The sequence below is a fragment of the Podarcis bocagei genome (genome assembly GCF_964188305.1).
Source record: "Podarcis bocagei genome assembly, chromosome: 8".
Lineage (NCBI taxonomy): Eukaryota > Metazoa > Chordata > Lepidosauria > Squamata > Lacertidae > Podarcis > Podarcis bocagei.
Window position 1 is genome coordinate 64,605,783 of NC_138133.1, and position 20,584 is coordinate 64,626,366.

At 40.3% G+C, this 20,584-nt stretch overlaps 1 protein-coding gene across 2 annotated transcripts in view; it reads right to left on the reverse strand.

Annotated features, from left to right (window-relative positions):
- Positions 1 to 8,144: 8,144 nt before the first annotated feature.
- The window catches only part of MMP16 (matrix metallopeptidase 16), a 189,036-nt gene continuing 176,596 nt past the window's right edge, over positions 8,145 to 20,584 (reverse strand). For both annotated transcript variants that reach the window (XM_081204666.1, XM_081204667.1), the window contains one exon: positions 8,145 to 20,309. In XM_081204666.1, the coding sequence (XP_081060792.1) occupies positions 19,975 to 20,309 (335 nt within the window). In that variant the 3' untranslated portion in view covers positions 8,145 to 19,974. The remainder of the gene's footprint in view (positions 20,310 to 20,584) is intronic.

Sequence of the window (20,584 nt, forward strand, 5' to 3'; positions counted from 1 at the left end):
GGGGTTGTGACGCTCATCTCACTCTACTGGCTGAGGCAGCCAATGTTTGTCCGCAGACAGTTTTTCCGGGTCATGTGGCCAGCATGACTAAGCTGCTTCTGGCGAAACCAGAGTAACGCACGGATACACCATTTACCTTTCTGCCGGAGTGGTACCTATTTATCTACTTGCACTTTGACGTGCTTCCGAACTGCTAGGTTGGCAGGCGCTGGGACTGAGTAATGAGAGCTCACCCTGTCGCAGGGATTCAAACCACCAACCTTCCAATTGGCAAGCCCTCGGCTCAGAGGTTTAGACCACAACACCACCTGCGTCCCTTGGAGATAACAATAGGCAAGGTCAATTGTGGTGGATCAAGGAAGTATACCCCAGTATATTCTGTTGGACCTCTCCATGGATTTGATATTTATTTCTTTATACTTTTTATACTTCTTAATATAATAAAAAATCCTCCCCTTTTGGCTTTGATCCTGCCTACTGCCAGCATATGCCCCCAACAGATTACCCTGTAGGAAATGTGGCCCTTGGCAGACCAAAATATGTCTACCCTTGAACTACAGAGTCAGTCAAACAAGCTAGTAAGAAGAAAAGGAAATCTTCATGTTATCTTATGAATATTTCTGTGGTAGCAAAACTAACTGTTATGAAATTATGGCAGAAAGTTGGGTGAGAGAGAATCAGAGCTAGTAGCACACTTTATTTGATTAACAGACGCGTCAGTTCATGAATCATGCTTTGGAATGCAAGATGGGAAGAAACACTTCTTTGAACAGTAGTGCATTCACATGCATGAATGACTTTTCAGTTCACATTCCATGATCTGAAATAAACTATGTTTACTGACAATAGATTCGTTAGACTCTCTTGCTGCCAGCACTCATAGGAAAGGGGAGGGATAGTGAATCTTTTTTTTTAACATACATATTGACTGAATGTGTTGGCCACTTCCAGTGTTGATGGAAGAACTGAAACAGCTTTCAGTAGCATCCATGCTAAAAGGAGATCCTTGTTCTGCGTTTTTATTTGGTGCAAAAACATTACACTCAAGTTTCGGCATTCTAGAAAATAGTAATGGAGATTTCTGCAAACAGAGTAGTCTCCAGTCGAAGTAGGAGCCAGGTTAAACACATCCCCTTAAAATGCATATGTATGCAGTGGTCAGAGAGGTTTTGATTTCAAGACAGCCTTAATTAATGTAGGTGCTTTGGTAGCTGGAAGGCCCATTGCAGCATTTGTTACTGTATCCATTCAAGAACTACCTGATTGCTGCTGTGTAGCGATATCTTGACAATGTAGGTACTTAAATTCATGTGCAGGCAAGAATTTAGTTTCCTATTTGTGATCCTTCCCCCTGTATCCTTGTAGATCTTACATCTTGAGGTAATGCTTTCTGTCATGACAAAATGTAATGTCAGAATCAGCCAAAGTAGTACTGAGTTGAAACTTCAAAGTAGGTTTGAAAATCCTTTTAAATGAGAAAGCAGATTGTTATTTTTCGCCAGAAGCAAGGCTCTCCCACCTGCAGCAATGTTCTTCCTCTCCTTCATTACATTTATCTGATTATCTAGCCACCAAAAGAGATTAGAACTTGAGCCAATGTGCCAGTAAAGAGGGAATCACTGTAAAAAAATATACATTTCTACAGAGCCTTAGGCTGCAGTGCTCTGTACACTTACTTAGGAGCAAGCGGCATCAAACGCAGCAGAACTTTATTACAAGTCAACATATATACGACTGAGATGAATGCCCAAATAAGCCCAGATTTGCAGCTTTCTGTAGTCAGTGAAGATTTATTAAATACAGGTGGGTTTCAGCACATCCTCAAAAAGCTTTACTGACTTGGAGCTCTAGGGATTTAAGATTAGTTCCTGTGGACCATTAATCCATTAGTCCACCAATATGCCAATTTAGAATGGTTCATGGGAAGTAAACTCTCTAGAACTCCAAGTCAGTAAAACTTTCTGAATATGTGTTTATCTCTGCAAAACAATCAAACAAGCAAGCAAGCAAACACTTTCTGAGGATGTAGTCTCCTCCTTCGGTGACTAGTCATTCGTTCAAACACATTCTAATCCTCTTTTCCTTTCTTGTTTCCCCAGTGACATTTTTTAACTATTATGGAAAGAGTTCTGACAGCTCCAGTTCACAATTAAGGCGTTTAAATGGAAGGAGGCATGTTTTGATAATCGGAACAGTTGGACTTTTCTGTATTATAATGGAGACATCTAAGAAACCAGCACATGGCTTCTCTTGCAAGAAGTGTGTTCATTATTTCTCATTCTAGGCTTCAAAACAAGTGACAACTATTTCTTTTAGTGAATTCCTTCTGCCAACAGGAGGGGAAACTAGAAATGAATGCTAGATATTTTCAGCTATTTCCTTGGACAGACATTTTATTTTGATCTTGTTTTATTGCTGCTTTATTCTGTATAATATGTAGCTGGCTGACAAAGACAAATTCTCTTGCTTTCATTCTAAGTACTGGCGCAAATATAAAGCATCAGAACAAACTCTTCAGGTATTTTTGCTCAAGAACAGACCAGAGGGGTTGATTGCTTTCCATTTATTAATTTTATTGTTATCATTATAACCAATTATTTCCTTCTCCCAACCCAGGGATAAAATGATGCTACTCAAAACCTGCTGCCTTGCCTTCTTCTTCCAAAAATCAGAAATCAGCTTGCAAAGGTCTTTAATAACTACAGACCACTGCTCTCAAATGATCCTTATGCCATATGCTAATATAGGATATCTTTGTTTCTAAGTGTGAAAGTATCCATTGGTTACCACAACTTATTTCATGCTAGTCATAGTCTCCAGCGTTATTAAATTCATTACGGAGTCTCTTTGAAAGGTCAGCAGCCAAAGCTGTAAGGAAATCTCGTTTCCAATTCACTTTTAGAATAACATCAGGAAGGGTGGCCAGATATCACCTTCTCTGCATATGGAATGTTAAAAACACTTCTCATGTTCTTATGGGTACACCCTGCTGTGTTCAGACTACTTAAATAAGTATCCAATGCCCTGAATCAGAATAGTGAGATATTCTCACCCAAGGTCACCTAGTGAGTTTCATGGCTGAGTGGGGATATGAACCTTGGTGTCTCAAGTCCTAGTCCAACATTCTCACCCAGTACACTGCACTGACTAAGCAGAAGGAGGTGGCAGTGAGCCAGATAGTAAGCTGAAATCTTATTATCATAGTTAACCAGAGCCTCCTGGGATATGTAATTAAGTGGTTATACTGTGTAAAGTGTGAAGTCAGCCTTTTGTTCACAGTGATACTTAACAGAATTAGATAATGATTGTTTAGAGTGCAGTCTATCTTACTTTAGAAGACATAACTTTTCAACTTTACACAGGTTGCACATTCAAGATGGCTACAGAATTATGTGCATTCCTATTATTCCATCACATTTGCCATAATTTCAGTACAGTAGTTTAAATTTTGAATGCTAGTATTTGTCCTTTTGTTTCACATACGACTGAATGTTTAGAAACAGCTTTTTAAGTAAGACACTTCAATGATGCTGGAGCTGCCACTTCGATCAAAGGAAGGTTTAGTTTGTGGGGAGAGGGGCTTGAGTCACTTCCTCTACATAGTATGTAAAGCTCTGGGAGGAGGACTTGAAACAGCACATTCCTGAGACAAGCCCTTTACTGGAATGTGCAGTTCCACCTACTCCTCAAGTTTCTCTTTTCTCCTGATGGACATACAAGGTAGTAAGAAGGTTCCAGTTTTTCATTTTTGCTTTTTTGCTTTTACAGTCCTCATTTACAATGTTCTCATAACACTGAGCTGAATTTGATCTTCAGTATCCAGTAGCTATTGACTTACCAGATTTTTCTACCGTCAGCATTGTGGAACTGATGTACCTAGGCCCTACTGGTGTGCATGTTTACATTTGAGGGCAATCAGCATTCCTTAATGAAGCCTATTTAAACAAGGTGTAATACTTAAGACTTGCCAAAGTACTTAAAAACTGGTCCTTCCAATCCCAGACCTTTCCTTTGCCGAAATCATCAAATGCGCAATTGTTTCCTCACTGGAGTCAGATGAAAAATTCTTCGTGAATAATTTGTTCATTATGGTGTAATGCTTACATTTTGCTTCAAGTACAGATTTCTGCAAATTCTAAGTTTTAAACTCATCAAACCATTGCCTTAAACATCTCTGTGCGTATTTTTAAGCAAGCTTATTGTCCTCTTGGGCCCCAAACCCTGCTATAATCATGACCTTTTTATTCCCATCCTCATCAAGATTCAAGATATATATCCAGGTCATGCAACAGAGTTGGATAATTCGGATGCACGGCTAACATGGATTTCCTTCCCACAGTACTTAATTAAAGGCTGTCATTTGCTGCCAGGATATGTGATGCAGAAAGGGGATTCATGGAAGACAGGCTATTAGGCAAGATGACTGTAGAACCTCTGGGTTCACAGCCAGTATGAGTAACCGTGTGTGAGAGATTCAGTGGGGAAAGACTGTTGTTTTCATATTCTGTCAGCTCCTTGGAAGCACCTAGATGGCCACTGTTAGAATAGGATGCTAGACTAGATGGACCTTTCCGCACAGCTTTTCTTGTGTTTTAAGCTGTCCTTTATGCACAGAAAACAAATAACTTATCGCCAGGGCTCTCTGGGTTGATTAAACAGTAGAGAGAGAGATGTCTGGAAGAAGCAATGCCGATGACCATATTAGCCTGCTCCTCACAAATCAAGAAAGCCATAAATGAGAGCTTGGAGTCATAGTGAATAGCTTGATGAAGATGCCAATGAAGTGTGTGACAGCTGTGAAAAGGTTACATCACATGTAAGGGATCATTAGGAAAGGGATTGAAAATAAAATTGCTGATATTGTAAGGCCATTATAAAATCTACAGTGCATTCAGAGTCGGAATACTGTGTGCAGTTCTGGTTTTCCGGCATCAAAAAGATTGTTGTAGAAAAGTTTCAGAAAAGGACAACCCAAATTATTAAGTCGCTGGAACAACTCCCCTATGGCTACAGTATTTGCATTTGCATGGTAAGAGTGTATGAAATTATCCATGCTGTGCCTTCAAGAGGTAATGTCTAAGCTATAAAAGGGTCTTCAACACTTTTCCATAATTATTCTAATGATTTGTTTCCAAGTTATCCTGCTCTAAGTGTAGGGATTGATGAGATGTGGGATAAGGTTTTTCCTGTGCTAGCACCTAAAATTAGGAAAATATTGAGGAAAGCAAAAAATAAACTGAAACATCTATGTCAAATAAAACACATTATACACACACACACACACACACACACACACACACACAGCCTTTCTAATACCCTTTTTCAAGGAGGCTATTTTGGGAAAGCTGCCTTTCTGTCTAGCAGTTCGAGAGAGCCTTAGGCCAATTGTGTCAGTAGTAGCTTGAGGCCAGTGTCCCAAATTCCAAATATCATGCAAAGAGTTGAAGAATGCATAGTTTGTGTTTGTGTTTTACTCAAAGTTGAGTAAAAGGGCAGACATGCACTATCAAAAATAGATTCACAGGCCAGAGGTCGAGACCGATTTACATTCACAGAGAAGCTAACCACTGACCACACATTTGGGCACTAGTCATGTCATACGTTTCCTTCATTCAGTTTATCTCCTTCTACACTTCCTGTAAAAATTGTCCTGTAACTCTTATGTGAATTTTAGAAGTGGAAGTGCTCTATAAAGATAAACAAAGGGCATCCATGAAGTCATGCAAATATGCTATTCATAATTTGATCCTTCAGGTAGTTATTTTCTTCTGACTTCCAGTTTATACACATGGGGGCACCATTCAGGAAGTGGAGCTGGAGTGGCAGAAGTGATTTCTCTCTCTTTGTGTTTCACTGACACTTTAGCACATCTCTAGTCTCCCACCAATAGCATTTGAAAAGTCAGAAGGCCATCTATGTAGTTCAGTCCTCCAACTACCTGAAAAGCAAACTCAGCTGAGTTCAATTCGAGACTCCCTCATCAATTACAATTAGGTTTTTTTATTTAAATAACTCTATGAGAAAAACCTCATTTCTGCCTAAAGAGCTCTAAACGAACTAGTAATGTTGCTTGTGTTACAATAAATTGGTTTAAACCCTTCTGTTTGTTGTCCTCAACACAAATCTCAGCTCTAATACAGCAAGGCTAGCACTCACAGCTGGCAATTTTCAAGGCTCCAGGGACTCCATTGGTCCAGCTCAATTATTCCCCTGAGCCATGGGAGGAAAGAAGCTGTGCATTCCATGTGTTTGTCTAACTAAACCTCCTAATCTAAGCAGCCAACAGCATGTAGGAAGATGGTTTTTTTACAGGCTCTGCTGGTGGCCCTTAACATTTTCATGGCAACTTTAGCTTATAGCGAGGCAATGGGGGGGGGATGTCTTCCCATATACCTGTGTTGAGTGCAATGCATTTACTGTCCCATGCTGTGGAACAGCCTCCAACAACTTCGTTTAGGACTTTAACTCCTTTCAGGCCCAGCCAGCTGTTTGTGTGGTCAGGCGGAGTCCCCCAAACCCTGGGCGGTCCCCCCATTTGGAATAACAACTCAAGACAAGGTGCTATGGGATTAAAATTGGTCACAACTTTATTATGTTTCAGATGTGGGTAGACCTTGGCTCAGGCATTGAGCGTTTATCCCTCCCAGTCCCCCGCCATGGATCTGAGGAACATCAGGGTTATCCAGTGTGAGGAGGATGGGCTAGCTGTGGAGAACATATGTACAAGCAGAGAGAGCCCGCCCCCATTACGCCGCCGTTGCAGGGGAGAGCAATGGCGACCTCTAGGTGTACGGCCAAAGCCTCCCCTCAAACAACCCCTTTAACGGGGAACTCTGGTATCGCCGCTGCAAAGAGAAGGGGGATGTGGGTCACCGCTACACGCCCACCCCCATTTAGGGAAGATAGACTAAAGGATTCTGCCCAAGGCCTAATACCGCCAAAGTTGTGACTTTTGCTACAGGAAAGGCAAACCTGCCAATGCAGGAGAATTCCTTTCCGGCCCTTCAACAGTGACCTTGACGTAGCAGTGCCCGCGTACCTGTGGAGAAAAGGTTAACCTGCAAAAGAAGTCTTAACTGAGGGTGGGTAGGGTGGGAGAAGCTCTAGAGCCTACTGACGATTCCCAGGTAAGATCCTCCCCTTATTGTGTGGGCAGGGTGGTCCCTCCCCCTACCTGGCCTGATCAACTTGGCAACGCCTCCCCAGACAGGATTGGGCAACTGGCGGAGGTAGGCGGAGGCCTCCAGGCATCCCACCTGGGGATGGTGAAGCCAAGCCTGTGCTAATGGTGCCACATAGGGTCCAGGGGGCTGTGTGGTCATTGTGGGAGTTGTGGTCCAAAACATCTGAAGGGCATCAGGTTGGCTGAAGAACAATTTTGAGACAAATAGTGTTTGATACGTTTCATGCCTTTTCTCAGCAGAGCCATGACCTCCAGTGAACAGGTTCCTCCACACAGCCCATATGTATCCCCTCTGCCATATGCCATAAGTATGAAGCAGATAAATGGCAGAAGGTGCTCACTTCCCGCTGTTCAAATCAGACAACAATCTAAATGAAACCACGACAGATTTAAGAAACGCTACTTCTGCTTTCTTATTTATTGACAGGTTTTTTTTTTAATTACAACACAATGAAATGATGGTAAGTACATAAGATAGTATAAAAAAAGCAATTTTTAACCCTTCCCTTGGTTAAGACACTTACAGCAGACGAGAACTGCCCCACCCCGGACCCCCCTCCTCAAATGAAAACAAAAAAATAAATAGAAATTAATAAATAGAAAACAAATCACTGCACAGCCCTTAACTCTTTGATTGCCAGGACAAGAACCAAAAAGACAATTCTAGCATGTGACGTTTTAATTTCGTGGTTAAAGGTTGCCGCAGCAGTCAAAGGGTTATTATACTATTGTAAACATAAGTATTTTGTTCAAAAATGTTCAGTCATGTAATGAGTGAACAGCAATGAGATTAATATCATGACCCCTTGACCTTTAATTATGCAATATTATAAGGAGTTAAATGATAATAGCTTGGTGAGCTGGTACATAGATTAGTTAACCCATTTTTTTTATTTAATAGTGCACTATGAGGCCTTCATTTACTAATAAAAGAATGTGTGTATAATAAAACACTGCTAAATGCATTGATCAAGAAAATAAAGAAACAATGAAAAAAAATCTGTCTAAGCACCACAAATTTTTGCCTGATTATATCTGACAGTCAATATACACTTTAGCACCATTTAGTCAGCCTTGGTTTTGCACACAAACAAGCTTTGTGTTTGTCCACAGAAACTACTTGAAAGAGGAAAAAAATGGTATTTATTAAAAAATATTATTAATGCAAAGAATGTTGTGGGAGTCGTACAGTAACATAAAATTAAAGTAATGTAAAAGAAATCAGCTCTCTGAAAATAGGAAAATGCTGTCACTGTCTCTTTGCTTACATGCAGCACTGTGAACCAAACTCTGGCATAGAATATGTATGTGTACAAGCGGGGAAAAATAAGACCGAATACCTTAACACAGGTGTATAGAGCTTACTGTTTTGATGGATCTCATACAGTGTGACCACCATAACAACAACTGCCTGTATAAAGGAGTTGGTTCTGATAAAGTATTTAGGCATGATAGGCAGTTTCCATTCTGGCTTGTTTTTAGGACTACCTAAAAGACATTTTCAGGTGTTATCTGGTTAAAGGTATGTAACTCAAAACCAGATGTGGTTTAATTTAAGAGTAGACCTTGTATGTGCAGAGTCAAGAAAAGGATTTTTAACCAAAAAAGGGGAAGTTAATACGCTGATTTTATAATAAGCAGAACATATCAGAACACACTTTTGCTCCCCTGTGCTAACACATTTTAATCATAGCATGCACAACCCTATGTACTAAATTCCTCAGGGCATGTAATCCACATCTTACTGGAGTTACAAAGAAAATTCTCATTGGTCTTCAAGTCTCTAGATAGCATATTGTGCCTAATACCCTGACTAAATATTTTCTGACAACATGTGTAACAAAATCTTGGGGGCTATTTATTTTAATAGGAGACAAAGTCCACTTTGGAGGTTATCTGGAGCACAAAACCAATTGGGAATCCCCTGCCTGCTGATTCTTATCTCCCTGTAGACTCCCAATTTGGGATGTCAAACACACATTTGGAACTCTGCAGAGAAAAGCAATTTAGGGGCATAGTATAGAATGGAGAAACATTATGGAAGGGGATTATCCCTTCTCATTGTTTTTTTGTTGTTGCTCCAATTCTTCCCCTCTCAATGTGGATTTTACTTCATTTAAATTGCCATTGGTCTTTTGGTGCACACATTTGCTTGTACGATTTGATTAGGTCTATAGAGGTGGAGGAAATCAAGCATACATCTGTCTAAATACCAGTTGCAGAAATATAAAGGGTCAGATGTGGGAGAAAAATTGGTTTCTCATCATGCACTGGGAACAGCGGATGCTGAAATACAGGAAGGCAGCCAAGGGTCAGAATATAAATCGTTTCCTAGATCATTTCCAGCAAAAGGCAAGTGACATTGAATAAATATGAATAATGCTGTGGAAACAACTAAATTTTTATTGTAAGCAAACAGACTGGCAGTAAACCAGCATTTAATTTAGGAGAATGGGTAACAACAACACTTTTCTGAATCATATACTAAAATATGCCCATATCCCCTGAAATCTTGAACTGCCATGTCATGTAAATGACAAAAAAGCTACCATCATGCTTCAGCCATGACAAGAAATAAATAGGTCACCTGTAAATAGCTCCTGTACACATATTCCACAGAATAAACTGCCAATATCTAAAGATCTGCAGCTCTTCCTGCAAATCTACAAAACTTCCAGGGCTCAAATAAACAGTATGGGCTCTGGAGAGGAATTATTTAGCTGCAGAGGCTGGCAGCTATAAGGATAAACTAACAGAGGGCACAAAGAGATTATCTCACCATCTCAGGACTCTTATCTGCGGGGAAAGAAACAGGGGCATCCTAGACTCAGTTCTTATTAGGCCGAAGTGATTATGATGGGTGATCAGAGCTGTGCGATGGAGGCACACAAACACTGTCCACAGGGAATTCTACAAAGCAGCAAACATTTGGACAGCAAAAGAAAGGCTCAACAACAAGCATTTTTAATAATAAAACTGAAAGGCACCTGTGCAAATGAATGCTAATTTTGTTGAAACCCAAGCCTATGTAATGTTGTTATCCCAGCACTGGCCCACATAAAATAACACCAAGCCAATTTGACTGCCTTTTACATCACTTTGGGGGCAGGGGAAAATCACCAAGCTGCTGTCTTTAAACACTCTAATTGAAGGGAATGGTTTCTGGTTGTGCGATTTATTTTTCTCTTGTTGGGGTGCAAGTCAATGGTTGAATGAAATTAAAAGTCAAAGACATGTCTCACCATGTTGGGGTGTGTGTGGCTCGATGTTAAAGGATATAATGCATGTGTTAATCCAATCTAAATGGAAAGCACAAAGATGCCAGTCAAATAGTGAGAGTATACCAAAGCTGCACAGCAGCAGCTGACAAAGCAGATACACACACAAAGAAGAATTTGATTTGGGGTGGGTTGAATATCTTTATTAGGTGGCCAAAAATGCTGCTCGAAGAAAAGCAAAATGCCCATTTTATGAATGAACGGAGGCCTTTGTTTGCAGTTGATTCAGCCCTGTTGACTTAAATATCATATCCCAGTATATTTTAACTGGTTTATAGATTGGTCCACTGGACGACTTTCCAAAGCCTATACAATACGGTTGGATTGACATTGTTCATTTTGCCCTGCTGAAAGCTCGCTGTTTCACATAGCAAACAAGTATAATGAAGAGCACGTCCACATCTCGGGAATTTATTTATTTATTTCATTAAAAATTATATACTGCTGATGGTTTTTGGGTTTTTTTAACTACTTCAAAGCGGCTTACAAAAAAAAATTACTTGAGTGTGATGTTTTCCATATCCTTATATTAAAACCACATAAATATTTTAGCATGGAAATGTTTCTTTTTATTTGATAACTTTCATGAGACTATAACAACTTAGAAAGCTTGGGACACTTTTCTGCCAAAGTTGCCTTCTCAGTCCTATTTAGCTTTTTAGAGAAAGCACTTGAGGTGCTATTGGTGGACAGCAGCGGCACTTTTCTATGAAGATTAAAGTGCCAGGGTTCCTGTGAAAGCCGCTTTATCTTCTTGCCATGCCTTGTCAACAACACAAGACTGGCCCTGCCATACAGCATGGTGGAACAGGCTGTTTCAAACATCAGGACTTAGAGGATAGATGAGAATTGATGTTCGAAATGGTACAGAATTTTTAACGTGTTGGCCCTAGAAGGGTTAGTGAATAGGTTGCCATTTGGTGATCAGCTTCAAGCGGGATAATTACTTGGTCTGGCACTATAACAATGGCACATTTGTTTATTTACTAAAAGATCTTTACCTCTCCCTCCTCCCAAAAAACAACAATCAGGTATCAGGGCAGTGTATAAAATATGACCAATAATGGCCATACTGCCATAGATAAAAAGCATAAAACACAATCTAAACAGCTTTGTAAGAGGAAGTAAAACATAATAGGACTAAACAGCTAAAACACCAGGCCCAACATGTAAGTTTTGACCAGGTGCCAAGAGAATAACAGAACCAGCACTAACTATACTTCTGTGAGATGTCGTAACAGATAAGCATCTGCTCCACATTGACAAGACACATGTAGAAGGTACTTTAAGACAGTTTTCTTCAACCCTGGATCTCCAAATCTTGGACTGCATGTCCCCCACCCCTGACCATTAGCTATAGTGAGGGTTTCAGTTGAACAACATCTGGGGAACCAAGGTTGAAGAACACAGCTTTAAGAAAAGCCTCCTCAGCAGCTCTTAAAACAGATGTGAATCCGTTTTGCAAACCTCCTGACCATAGTTTCATTATGGAGACAGGCCCTCTTCCATCACAACTGTGTTGGACTGCTTCACAAGCACTTCCTTGAGCCATTATGCTTTTAGTTGGCTATTCATTTATTTCAGGCACCCTTTACACATTAGGCTGGTGTGTGTTATGTGGTTCATTAATGAAATCATGGCCATGTCAACAATAAAATAGCATGACCACAGGCTTTACAAACGGGACACGTGAATACAGTTACTCGAAACCTAGTGGCATACATGCAATTGGTTGCCATGACAATCAACGAGCCTTACTGAGAAGCGGGTCCATTTCCTTTGTATGTTCAGTAGTTGGTAGAATTGCCACAATAAAGTCACGTATGGGGTTATTTCAAATGATAACGACACTGCCGTCGCCCTGGCTTCCTGGCTTGCACATGATCATTTTGTAGCAATAGCTTATATGCATACTGGCACAGTCCAAAGATTATGTATTGATGAAGCCATTGCCAAACTGGTGCCCTTGAGATGTTTTGAACTGCAACCCCCATCATTCCGAGCCTGCATGGTTGTGCTTGCTTGGGCTGATGGAAAATATGGAGGGCACCAGGTTGGAGAAAGTGGCATGGATACAGGCTTCTCCTTGACAACAGAGGTGGTTTTTTTTTAGGCCTGCACTGTGTTGTTCTTAACTGAGGCACTTTCAACAACTGTTTTAAGGGTAGGAATACTGCACACACTTCTAACGTCCCTGCCTTAAGGTTGTCTAAATGGGAACATGAACCTTATCAGTTTTGCTCTCATTTTCGGCCTCCGTGTTAATACCTAACTAATCGGCACTTTATTTATACGACATGCTGCTGGCCATGGGTCCACTAGTCCTTCATCTGTGCAATATGACATGTAAGAAACATAAGGCCTAAGGGTTGAAAAGAAAAGAAAAAGTAGATGTCTCCCACTTCTTGTTGAATACACCCCCCCAACCTCTTTATTTCCCCAGAACTAAACAAACAAACAAACAAACAAACAAACAAACAAACAAACAACTAAGGCAAACAGGAGTGGCATGTCTTGTAAGAGAGATTTGTCTTGCTATATTGGACAATGCTGGGTGGCAATCAGTCCCATCTTGTTATTCTGGCTGCACTTACTGTTTGGCTGACCTGTATACCAACTGGTTTTACAAGAGGGCAGCAGATTATAGAATCTGCATTGTTTGGCCAGCTGCGTTATCTTCTAAAGCCACAGGCACCTGTTACACATTGGAGGCTACAAGCAAACCTTTCAAATAAACAGGCAACCTCATTTTTTTCTTCCAATATATGCAGTTCAAGCATCTATCTGCAAGATGATGAGTACTTAGACCTCACTCGAGGGTTTCCATTTTCTGAGTTCTTACCAACAAGCCAGAATAGGATCCTGTGCTTTGTTAGATATTGAAGCTGGCATTTTATTAAGATCAGCATGGTGGCACCAGGAAACAAGCAGAGGTATTCATTATAAAATGAGCACACAGCTCAACATGAACTAGCAGGGCCAGCGTCCAAATGCAGGGCATTAAAATGGTCACCAGTGGAACAGTTAAAGGGATATGCTTCCCCAATCAGATATTGAATAATAGAATTGTAGCGGGACCATGAGAATCAATATTTCCAATGCCCTGCAATGCAGGAAACTTTTGCCTAACATTGGGCTTGATGTTACTAAGGTCTTACTCCTCTGTACATTTACTTGGGAGTAAGCTGCATTGAATAAATGAGATTTCTAAATAAGCATGTACAATAAAGAAGTATGGAAATGGGCTGCACAATAATGTTCATGGATTGAATAGATAAGAGGAGAAATATATATTACATAGGTTCACAGATCACATGTAGGTGAGTGAGACAACACCATTGTGAGTGGTCTGTTAATCATCTCAGTAACCAAGTTAGACAAGAGAATCTCATTACTAAACTTAATTGCATTGTTTAGTGTTTTCATACACTTTTGTTCTATGTTTAGCTGCATTTTTATGCTTCTTAAAACCATATCCTGCTTCAAAAACATCACCAAGAATTAAATAAAATGCATATTATGTTTAAGTCAGGGAGACTTAGAAAGGGCTCCTTTGGAGCAAGATCATATTCCTTCCAATTCAGCATACCAAGTAATCACCTACAAAAGTATTTACTTAAATTTCATTCCCCCCCCCCCCATAAATGTTTAACCCAGAAAGATTCCCCCCCCCCGGTTTATGGCAAATAATATTGTGCTATTTATCCATTTACACAACACACCATAATGATAAACTGCAATAGATGGATGACATCTATATTTTTGCGTTGCACTGATCCACATTGTGGACTGTGACAATATGACTACAGATGCCTTATTAAAAACAGCTTCTCTCCACTGATCCCATGTATTATAGATATGAATCTCATGCTTTCACTGTCCACTTCATGCATCTGATGAAGTAGGCTCTTGCCTACAGAATGCTCTTGCTACAACAAATTTGTTTGCTTTTGAGGAGCCACAGGACTCTTTCTGGTTTTTATTTAAAACAGATGCCATTTATTCAAAATTCAATGCTGTTTTTTCATGCTAAAATTGGGCAGACCCATTTATTCAAAATTCAATGCTGTTTTTTCATGCTAAAATTAGAGATCATGTTAAGGTTCTCACCAATAGATGAGCGAGAAAGCAGCCTTTGAAAAGGGTTGGATGGACTTCAGACAAAATGCTAATCAATTATCAGTTTCCCCCCCCCCCCCGCATTGTGACTTAAAAAAAATAATCTTGTTGGAATTCAACGTCTAAACTGGTAAATTCACATTCTTATTTTTGAACTTTTTAAGTGAAGACACACAAATTTCTAAAATTAGCTTGAACACATAGGGTACAAGATCCTGGGGGAAACTATCAAATGATTGCTTCATAAAATAGAAATTTGTAATAGAAAAGCTAATACAACGTTGACCTGCATGGCAAAATCATGCCCAAACTTTTTTTCAATTCACCTTCTCTCTGTATATAATATATAATGCACTTTTAAATATATCAACTTATTAAGCATTCACATAACCATGATGTACCTTATATCAAGCACAGCACATTATCACACTTACCTTCCTGCATAATTACTGTACGTTAAATCCTCCAAATATAAACATTTGTATTACCTTATAAAAAGAGCAACCAGCAACATGCTCAGCTTCTTCATTGCTTTCCAGGAAATCACTGTACTGAAATTATATGCTGCCATGAGATCGATTTTGAAAGTAGAGCAAAATGTTCAAGTGAATGAGGGAACAGAAATAAATTGAAGCACCATACTCATGTAACGTATAGGCTACAGTGAATATCCAAAATGTAGTGAACATTGATATTCATGCACCGATTCCGTGAATGTCCTTCCACTTTTCAGACACATATAAGTGAGAGCTGCCGATCACATTCAGGCAGCTGTCAACAGTCACTAGGGAATCTTGAGTTTTTAAGACAGTCACAACAATTGTTTAGGATCTCCAGTGTTTACATGGGAATACCAACACTCACCATATTTTGGACTCTTCCAAGCCCTTCCGAGTATTTAAAGAACAAATGTGAGGAGGAAGTGTGTAGAGAATGCACGGTTGTGTGCTCTGTTCCTATCCCAAAGTCCCTGCTGGCTCCATTCCTGGCCTTCCCAGGAATGAGAGGGAAGATCTAGAAGGTCTTCTAAGTGTGTTTAGCTAAAGGTGCTCAGATGCCTTCTGCAATCAGGAACCTGGTAATGTAGGCAGGGCTCCTGATCATGGCAAGGCTTCTAATCTTGTCCAGCCAAATGCACCTAACCTGCCCCCTCCTTTAGACTGCAGGGATGAGACAGGTGGAGATATTGGGGGAGAAGTTGGCCCACAGCCCTTCTACACACTTTATGCCCTCACACATTCTTTGAATGACTGGACAGGGCTACAGTAACATAAAAATCTATTGCCTACAGTAAAACAACAGCAAAACTAAAACATATGAATTAAGCTCATCTTAGCTTCAGTTATCCCAGGGCCAACACCAGGACAAAGGGACAGGTTCTTTTTTTGCCTGTAACAGACCATGATTTCTAGATTTCTGTCGGAGGCAAAATAGGAACCACTTCATGGTTTTGCCAGCTAATAGGTATGTTTAGAAAGTGAGGTGGAGCATAGGACTTCACAGATTGCTCTATGTTTGCAGATGTGGTCAACCAAGGTACTCCTGTACCAACAACTAAAATGGATATACTGGTGAAATGCAATGGTTGCATAGTGGCTCAGCCTTTAGGATACTGCAAACAGCACCTCTAAGACTCTCCAAAATGCTATTGGCATTGCATATGTGCTACAAAGCAACCCATTTCTCCTTATTTTTGTTATCCAGCCACACTTCTATATATGCTCGGAGAAAAACAATACCTTGCAATGCTGTATAGGATGCCTCACATGATTATAAAACAGACCCTCAATTCAAAACAAAGCAAAACCCCAAATCATGTTCAATTGAATAAAAAGGCATACTAATCTTCATGCTATGCTCAATATAAATATAAATTCAAGGCAGTCGAGCTATTTGTTACCAAAAAATAATGTGTACTTACACTCTCTAAAAAATGATTCAGTAAGGTGGATTAGGAAATCACTAACAAACGGTCTTGAGTCTAGTATAAAAAACTTTGACGTAAAAGCCAATGGTGGCCATTTTCAAGTATTTTAGTGTGTTTTAGAATGTCATCATCTATAATGAGTCATTTGCAGAAAGGACTGGTTTTATACAGAAAATTGAACCAAAATTAAACAGAAATTCATTTCCACTGCAGTTCATTTTTAGAGTGTGCATGTATACATAGCAACTGTTCCATCTAGGTACTATCTGCTACAAATACTGGGCACATTCCATAGGGAAATTTTCCTGTACCAACTGCCCAGTGAAATACATGGGAGCTGAGCAAGAACGCTGCCAGGTGCTACCTGTTGGTTTCCACCAGTCTTGGGGATGGGGGCTCCTCCATGTATTACAGCCATTTCCCTTCTCTAAAATAAGTGAATGTTTGGACAATGTATAGATAGGACTCTCTTTGTTGTAAAAGCCTAGTCCCAATCCAAATTAGATCAGCCACACCAGATTTCCCACTGAGTTTGTGCCGGTTTGCAAGTTAAAGGTCAAAGAGCAAAGACATCAAACAGTACACTGTAAGGAAATTCAGACAGCAAAGGTTTTTTTCTTTTCTTTTCCACAGAAGACTATGTTTAACTCAGTAATGACAATCAACAGATCAATAAAGTTCAAGGCAAGCTGTTCATTGTTTCAAAAGCTACTCCCCTGGAATCCCAGCTTTCATAAAAAGCCAGGTATCTGACATGTGGGGTGCATCCTTTCTGAACACCTTTAATAAGTTCACAGCCTAGTGACTGTAAAAAGCCTGTCACTGCAAGAAGCAGTTCCTAAAATCAATAAAAAGAGGTCTGTCAGTTGCTGACTTTTCTCTAGGAAAAAATATTGATACATAACCTGCCCTGCAGGTCACATGAAAACAACAATACTGCTGTTAGCACAAATATTACACATGATGACACAATGCTTTGGTGCTCCCTTGGTTCTGTCAGTGATTTAATGCACAGCTAAATGCCAGAGGACTTGTGACCCTTTGGGAACTAAGGCAAACGCCCGATTGACAACACTTTGCAATGGGAGAGGCAGCACCATGAAACGCCAGAGTCCTTGCTCTCTGGTTTCCATTGGAACTGTTATCTGCACCTGCATATTTACATGATGCAAGGCAAACAGAATAATCCTGCAATACAGTTTAAAAACGCAAGAGTTAAGCAGAACACAAACTCAAGCGCTATGCTAGTTGTTGGACAAGAGAGTTCCACCTGGTTCCATCATCAATCCCATGTTCCTGTTGCTCTCAGACTGGAGAAAGACAAAAGCTTTTATGAGAGTTGAAGGTGATATGACAGCAGCATTGTTTCTTGGGATGTCGAAAGTGATTTCTCTTTTTCCCGCTGTCATTTCTAATCAGTGGGTTTTGCAGCACTACAGGGACTGCAAAAGCAATGAACAGAGATACATCCCATAGCCAACGTTGCCTCTATCATACTTCCTTCATCTTGCTAAAAACTGCAGCTGTCTGTCTCGAGACTTACTCGCTTCCAGCTTTTCAGTCTCAGCCACTGTGGTTCGCTGTTACACTGCCCATACCCATGTAAAAGCCCTGTAGCAAAATGAAAGGGAATCTGCATGGCAACACATTGGTGTCACACATTGCAAACATTGCCATATTTGTTGGTGTGTGGTGGCAATGAAAACAAAATACTTAGGACATACACTATCAATAGCATAAATGGATGTCAGGTCCTTGTTACTGGGGGCTACCATTGCATGGGGCAATGAAGACTGGATAAAAAAAGCAACAGAGATGTGGGAGGACTCCTGCAATGGCTTAGCATAACACATCTTGAGAAACCAAAGACCAGCTATACTTGCAGCCACTTGTATTCTGTCTGCTGCAATGTATTGTTTTAAAATAATAATTATCTAATATTGTTTGCTTCTCTTATATCACCATCAACAGAGTGAGCAAATCATTTTTCAAAAATGCTTTCTAGGTTATTCTAATTGTGTGGTATCTAATCCACTTACAGACCTACCAACCTGCCATGTGTACCTGCCAATCCAGATGACTTCTGGCATGCTGGCCTCAGCAGCCATGTTTTGTTATGGTACTATATAGTGTCATATAGAAACTAGAGTGCATAAAGCCACTAGAAGGAGGAGAGAGAGACACAGAAGTCAATGATGCTAAGAGGGAAGGAAGGAGAGGATTTGCAGAACTGATATGGTTTATGGACCACCTACAAAGGAACTCGTAAATCACAGGAAATAAGCTTTAGAATCCAGAATCTTTTTAAGCTGTGCATTCCTATAATTTCCAGACTGCCAATGTTCACAGCCCTTGAAACTCTGAAAACCTATAGTTCTCAAAGGGTCACAGATTGCACAAATCTAATACTAGCATTATGTTTCTCTGTAACATTAAGTGTCACTTTAGTTCACTGCAATCTACTTCACAGGCTTGCTGCATTCTGCTATGGTTTCAACATTAAGTGTTCTTGACAGACCTGTGGGAGGCCTGGGGCTGCTGGCCTGGTACAGCTTGGGGGGGGGAGGAAGAAAGAAAAAGAAGAGGAGGAGGCAGGAAACCAACAAAATCTAAACCAATCAATAAAAAAGATACTATCTGAATATAGTAATGAATATAAATGTGTTAAAACATTGAGGACATAGCTCAGAACAGCTGTATAAAACACAAAATGAATGTATCATTAAGGCTGTTACTATATTGCAGATATTTTGGCCCCTTATTTGTTGGAAAATGGCTGTCCAAACAGTCTGAATTCCTGTGTGTCATCCTGGTCTCCCACTTAACAAAAATTATGAGTAGGAGTATAGGACTATATCCGTAGCTGACAGAAAGCAATCCTCTTTGGAGACAAAGCTGTTTTGGGTCTTCACACTTCCTGAAAGTTCCATTGTGATTGTTGTGTTATAGTTGCTCTATCTTTTCTCTTTTTTTAAAAAAAAAAATTGATTACATTTTTATTATTGTTTTTTCTTTTAAAACCTCACGCAAAACTCTTTCAAAGGGGAGCAGGCTTCAAAGGGGACAGAAAAAACCCCAAGAGAGACACTGGAGACGCTTCTTGTTTTCCTATATTTTTGCTGTAACATTTCCTCTTCTTTATGGAAAAATCCCGATAGTTTTGCATTGGGTGTAGTGAGCGTGCAGAGAGGAAAAAGGCTAGAACCGAATGACAAAGAAAGACAAAAGAACTGGAGGAACGGCAGATACTGTGTACGATGGAAGCTTCCCACTGGAGTGAACTCTTACTTCCTGTGCAGGGTGCAGGTAGCCCCCTGGGTTTTAAAGATCAGCCCTGGTCGAGGGGCTGGACAGATGCCTGCTCCTAGATAGGAAACTGCATAACAGCTCTTCTGTTGATCTCAAGTTACCACGAACTCCTAGGAGAGAGAGAGGGAGAGAGAGAGAGAGAGAGACATACCCCTACATCACACCCACTCTTGCATAGAGCGTTTGCAGTACAGTATGTGGCGGGGTGTTCCTTTCCTCTTGAACTGGAACACAGTGTAAACCAAGACAAGGAGGCACAGGGCCAGGATGCAGGGAATGACAATGGCTATGGCTTTCACAGTGCTGGCTGTGTTGTCCAGTTTGATGACAATGTCTACGTCATCCTGAGGGCTGTGTCGGTCTTTGTCCCGGTCTGCTGGTCCATCACAACCCATAAAATCCTTTAGGATGGATCTGGGATATCCAGGTTCTACTTTGAGCATCTGGTTGTTGAATTTCCAGTATTCTTTGCCTTTGTAGAAATATGTGAAGCCTGAGGAAGAAAAGTGTGAATGTTTCAATGAGTTGTAATTTTGTTGCGTCCAAGGTCAACAAAAGACAAGGAGCTGCTGAAACTTTGGAGTTAACAAGCAGGATTAAAACTGACATTTGGAAATTAATAAAATGTATCCAGCCATTGCCAATATCTACCCAATAGGACCTCACTACTCCATACCTTATTTGCAACTACAATTGCTTCAAAACTCCTATATCTTCATTGCACCATTCTGCACAGTCAAACCTCGGTTGTCTAATGTAATCCATTCC